This window comes from Gloeophyllum trabeum (assembly GCF_000344685.1).
Source record: "Gloeophyllum trabeum ATCC 11539 unplaced genomic scaffold GLOTRscaffold_00106, whole genome shotgun sequence".
NCBI classification, from domain to species: domain Eukaryota; kingdom Fungi; phylum Basidiomycota; class Agaricomycetes; order Gloeophyllales; family Gloeophyllaceae; genus Gloeophyllum; species Gloeophyllum trabeum.
In genome coordinates this window covers 1-5,474 of record NW_006920515.1, presented here as the reverse complement: position 1 = coordinate 5,474, position 5,474 = coordinate 1, and the positions used below count along the sequence as shown (strand labels likewise).

Sequence of the window (5,474 nt, the reverse complement as noted above, 5' to 3'; positions counted from 1 at the left end):
CCTCGATCCTCTCTGCTAGGGCGTGTGTGAAGATGTTATCTAATATGGCTTATATAATGTAGTTTATTTATAGTTGTATTTCCTGATTAAGCCGAACGGTGAGGATGAGGACGCTATGAGATGGCTGGCCCAACTCGTCGTCCGAGGTTTTACCGGAATTATGTAAGGCGGCTAAGCGACTAACGATGCGTCGGTTTATTGACGTTCGTCGACTGCCCGATTTGGATTTCGAGGTGGCTTTCTCGTCGCACCTCAGCCGCCCTTCCAGCATCTCCTCTGCTCGCCGCGCGTCGATGGCGGGGCATACAATCTAATCTTTAAATAGAAAACACTGTTTTGATAGTAATGCATGAGTAGCTGTTGCTCTGTATTTTCGATGTATTTCGATGAATAGATTATTCTATATACATTGAAAAGTGCAAGTACCAGGCTCCTCGATGCAAAGTAACCCCAGACCTTTGAAGATTGTGTATATAAATCTACTTTAACTTTGATAAAAATACAGAGACAGTAGCTGCCCCACTATTGTGGTAAATACCTGTTCACTGCTTTCTTTGTTGAAGTGGGAGGATTCCCGTACCTACTCATGCTCACCGGAAGTACATGCAGTCAACAATTCAGATATACAATATTCTGTTATTGACAGCTACAATGTCCATGTCCCCGTCGACGCGCGGCGAGCAGAGGAGATGCTGGAAGGGCGGCTGAGGTGCGACGAGAAAGCCACCTCGAAATCCAAATCGGGCAGTCGACGAACGTCAATAAACCGACGCATCGTTAGTCGCTTAGCCGCCTTACATAATTCCGGTAAAACCTCGGACGACGAGTTGGGCCAGCCATCTCATAGCGTCCTCATCCTCACCGTTCGGCTTAATCAGGAAATACAACTATAAATAAACTACATTATATAAGCCATATTAGATAACATCTTCACACACGCCCTAGCAGAGAGGATCGAGGACGCGAGACGGATGGTTCTAGGAGCCTGGCCATACTCATGCGCTTCTTGTCCACATAAACGAGTACACTCTCCAAGTTCTCGAGGCCATACTCGGGGGGGAGCAGCTGCGGTAGGTAACTTCGCATCGACCTGAAATGGATTTCTTCTTCGCGCTCGGATGCATCTTCAGGTAATGGGCAATACTTGTCGCAGAAAGGGCGAGTCATAGACTTGGTCATGAGGTATCCCAAGACATGGTGCGACCCGGGAACGGGTTGAGTCTGCCACCTGCGAGGGGCTGGGGACGTATTGGTATTGGCTTTAGGCGTCGACATGGTCATCTTGTCGAAATTACCACTGTGAGGCAGTGACGGAGGACTGGACGATATCAAGAATGGGGACGATAGTGCCGGCACTGGCTCAACTATAAGTACCAGTATGCAAGACTGATGACACTCGCGGTCGACAGCAGAGGCCTGGCCACCGATGAACGACCACGCGTCAGGATACCATATATAGAATTCATCCCTCACACAATCCACACGCATTGTTCACCAATGGCGTGAGGCTTAGGACTATTATTCATCTATGCGCCCATTGTCTTTCGGAATATCAAGAAGAACAAGGTTCGGATTCCGCGCTTCTGCTTCTGTCGTTTCTTGCGAAGACATCTCCTTTACTGTCATAGTACTCGCATTGTGCGTGGACATCCATTGTTCTCAAAATAGAGATTCATCTCTCATCACTATCAAGTTTTCCTCGTCTTCGGAGCTCGAGCGTCAGGAAGCTAGTTCCTGCTTGCGTATATGTCTCCATCTAGCCTGCTTCTGTACCCAGGACAAGGTGTTCACAACGCACGTGAAGGTGCTAGAGGCGACACAGACAGCCTAGTTCTGCGGAACTATGCGAGTTCATTAATGTTCATTGTGCCCAGAGGTTTATAAGCTGCCTGCTGCAGCGAAAGCCCAAAATTCCGCCTTCACCAGACCGCCGCGTTAATCCTGCTCTAGACATTGACATGGCCCCTCAGCAATTGCTTCGCTCCATTCCCTCTGATATCCCTCCATACGAGTCCGATGCATGGTCAGAGAGGGTCAAACTGCGATTCCTCTCCTACGATCTCAACCCCCGAAATCTGGAGTCACCCGTTTATGCGCTGTCGGATAAGACCCTCACAGGTCTCTTGCACCCCTTTCGCCATCTTGTCGACAATTGGCCACAGGCTACACTTTCTCTTCCTAAGCGGAAATTCAGTATATATTATTCATTATACTTGCTGCCCTGCTATGCTGACTCAGCATGTAATCTCTCCTTCAGTTCGAATGACCCAAGACCTCTACGACGAAGCAGCAAAGAAGCAACCCTTTATACCCGGAAGACCCAGTAAGTCTCATTCCATTGTCTTACCATCCTTTCTTAAATCTGCAGAATACGACTTGCGAACCAGGTCGTTCGAACTCGAGGAACTCGAAGATGCTAACGCAGGCATTGAGGCTGGGCACGAATTAAGTATGTGTGTCCGAACAATCACAATGTCAATGAATGCTGATGATTGACAGGTACGGAGCAGCAGAATGCTGGCAGTAGCTCTGGCAAACAATTGTCTCAGACTAATAGCCAGCAGCCACTTGGTGGGTGGAACACATCCTTTCATCATTTTCCCCTTCTAACAGTTTATGGTAGTCGCAAAGAACGAATCTAGAGGAGCCCTGGACGATGGATCTGATCTAGAGGATGCTACGGACGAAGACGATGATGGTAAGTGTAGCCAGCCTGACTTTGAGCAGTGCGTGAACTGATGTACACTCAGATGATAATTTTTCCATTGCATCCGGTGCCTCGCGGGCTGAAGACAAGAACGTTACGGACATAGTCGACTTTGCGTGGGCCTACCGCATTGAGTTCGACATGCAAAAGCCTAGTCAGCAGCTCATGCCGCGACCTACGGTAGGAGCCGAGTCAGACGCAGCCGCCAAAGCCCGGCGTTACGCCGCGGCTCACAAACTCTACAAGGGTCTCTTCCTCATCTACGACGGCCTCATTTTCATCGAGGAGGATAAAGGCATCCTTCTCGGCGTCATCACCTATCTGGCAGCGAGGATGAACTGAAGAAATCCTATCTTAGTCTACTCAACGAGGCCGAAGATCAGCTGACCCTTTATATGTTCTTGTACTTTCTTAAGGATGAGCACACTGACAGGATGGTGGTTCGCTCCGTATCAGGTACCTTTTGGCGGTGGGCCCAATTCAGCAGGCACGAAATCCCCATCTTCCACATTCCGGGTGGCAGTCTCAAGAAATCTCCCGTTAGAGCATCACTTGCAACGGAGGTCAAGAAGAATGCTCAAGTCGTAGCTAAGTGGGAAGTACAACCGGTTTTCGAGGAGGGCACCCCAGAATCGGACGCCGCTTTGACGGCGATGAGGGCGCAAGCTCTGCAAAACCTGGAGGAATTTTCTCCCAGTATGCGCAAGGGCAAGACACCATTGTGGTCTTAGGTGTAGGGGGAATTGTAGGTATGCATATGAAGGAATGTGACTCGGAAGTGTGCTTTATGTACAATATATACACCATGTACTGCATATTTAAACAGACTTGTCTTTGTAACGAAGTCACTGCATTGCGTCGATGTCAAATTCACGGATTCATTAAGCCTAATCCCCACTAGTAATCTTCGTAGCTTGAACCATAGTACTCGGGCACAGGTAAGGACGTACACATTCGGATCGTACGGAAAATCGGCAGCCTATCTATCATTCACTCATAATGTGGCTTCCCCCGTGGGGTGTATGGTGCTATATGCTGGTAACGGGCCTCGACGTATCCGAGTCTTATGGTGCCTCTGCAGTCTCCATGTTTCCATCCAGTGGCCTTGCTGCGCGCAACTGAGGCCGCGTGATCACATCGTACTATAACTAGTAGATGCTCTGATATTGGCTCTCTTCTGTACTAATCGTTGTGACTGGTGCCGGTCTGCGAAGATAGTGAGGACCGAGACTGAGAGATAAACAGGTCAGGCGAACCGTTTGTCTATCGTAGCGGCGCAAGCGCCAGTCCCCGACTCCAGTCAGAAACCATAAGCATTCCAGTACTACAGTGCCTTGCATAAGAAACTGAACGTCACATTTCTGCGAGCGTTGTTTGTCCGCGCCAAATATACCCTTTTCGGGTATCGGCAAATGTGCGGCAAAGACCCATCGAGAGGGAGGGTAGCTAGGCATACAGGTGGGGGCAGAGTATAATGATTTACAGCCCTTAGTGTAGTTGTAGAATATACATTTCATGCATTCTCTGAAGCCTTTCGAGCCGTCTCGGGTCGTCTGCGAGTCCCTGCCCAACAAATGGTCCCGCGAGAGGCCCTCCGGACCTACCCGAAAAGGGTATATTTGGCGCGAACAAACAACGCGCGCGGAAATGCGATGTTCAGTTTCTTATGCAGAGCACTGTAGTGTCTGGTCACTTTCATGACTTGATCATTAGGGGAAGTCACGGTGCTCGTTTTAAGGACCGTTTTAGCCTCGTTTCTGCAAAACGGCTCTGGAGCCGTTTTGCACAAATCGCGAACACGGTTTTCGTTTTAGCTCAGCTCGGAGTCGCAAATTCTCTTGCCATATCTAGGCTTAACTGAAGCCTTGGAGAACTTATGTCCCCTCCCGAGTGTCTAGTTTGTGCTGGGAAGTGACAGTCTCCTTCTGCAGTATATACCAAGTGTTTAAAACTTAAAGAGTGCTGTACCTTAAAGAGGAATCACGGCTCTACATTGGAACTCCGCCTACAGTCAGTGGCTGTAAACATTGTGCTTGAATGAAGCATTGAACGGTTGATTTTGTTTTACGAGGCGTTTTAGAGGTCGAAAACGAAATGCAAAACGGACGCTAAAATGGCCTTGAAACGCCAACCGTGACTTCCCCTATTCACGTCAGGTGTGTGCGGGCAGTTGTCTTCCAAGTCGAAACGAAAGTGGCGTCGGTCCGGTCGGGACCGTTGCTTACATGAGGTTCTCACGGTGTTAGGAAGCGATGTCCTAACTAGTCGTCTTGAGATAACTGGGCCACGTGCCAACAGTTATGTCGTCACTACCTCAGTAGGCGTACTGAAAGGTAGGTCTGGCCGGGCCAATGCCAACGGTCAAGTCAAGAGTCCAGGTAATCGCTGTATTCAACAGGAGGTTGAACTAAGGAATACATGGGTTTTCCTACAGTATATATAGTAACTGGTATAGGGGTTAATACCCAAAGAAGAGAACAATAAGAAAGGATGCGTAAGCCATCCTGTGAGAACGTAACTCAGAGAAATGAGAAATACAAGGGCGCCCATTGGTAGAAGGTGAGTCAAGGAAGATAACGTGTGAGAAGAAGATAGCGTCCATGGGAAGGTCTACTCAGAGAAAGGTACTGTCCAATAGCAATGCTCGGAATGGAAATGGAATGAGATAAGCATGGGAAAATCATAACACACGGCGAGAGCGAGTTGTATGGTGGAGTGACCATTTCTTCCCGACAGAACCCTCCTCCCAATACCGTGGTGGGAGTCG

At 48.8% G+C, this 5,474-nt stretch overlaps 2 protein-coding genes across 2 annotated transcripts; one reads left to right on the top strand and one right to left on the bottom strand.

The window, feature by feature from the left end:
- Positions 1-930: 930 nt before the first annotated feature.
- GLOTRDRAFT_134338 (uncharacterized protein) lies at positions 931-1,488 on the bottom strand (the record flags this gene model as incomplete). The annotated part of the gene is made up of 1 exon (XM_007873336.1): positions 931-1,488. One exon carries the CDS (start codon positions 1,486-1,488, stop codon positions 931-933), a length of 558 nt encoding a protein of 185 aa, XP_007871527.1.
- A 470-nt stretch (positions 1,489-1,958) lies between these two features.
- On the top strand, positions 1,959-3,438 carry GLOTRDRAFT_97277 (uncharacterized protein; the record flags this gene model as incomplete). The annotated part of the gene is made up of 7 exons (XM_007873335.1): positions 1,959-2,193; positions 2,258-2,323; positions 2,369-2,449; positions 2,500-2,571; positions 2,624-2,698; positions 2,751-3,016; positions 3,124-3,438. 7 exons carry the CDS (start codon positions 1,959-1,961, stop codon positions 3,436-3,438), a joined length of 1,110 nt encoding a protein of 369 aa, XP_007871526.1.
- Positions 3,439-5,474: the final 2,036 nt, after the last annotated feature.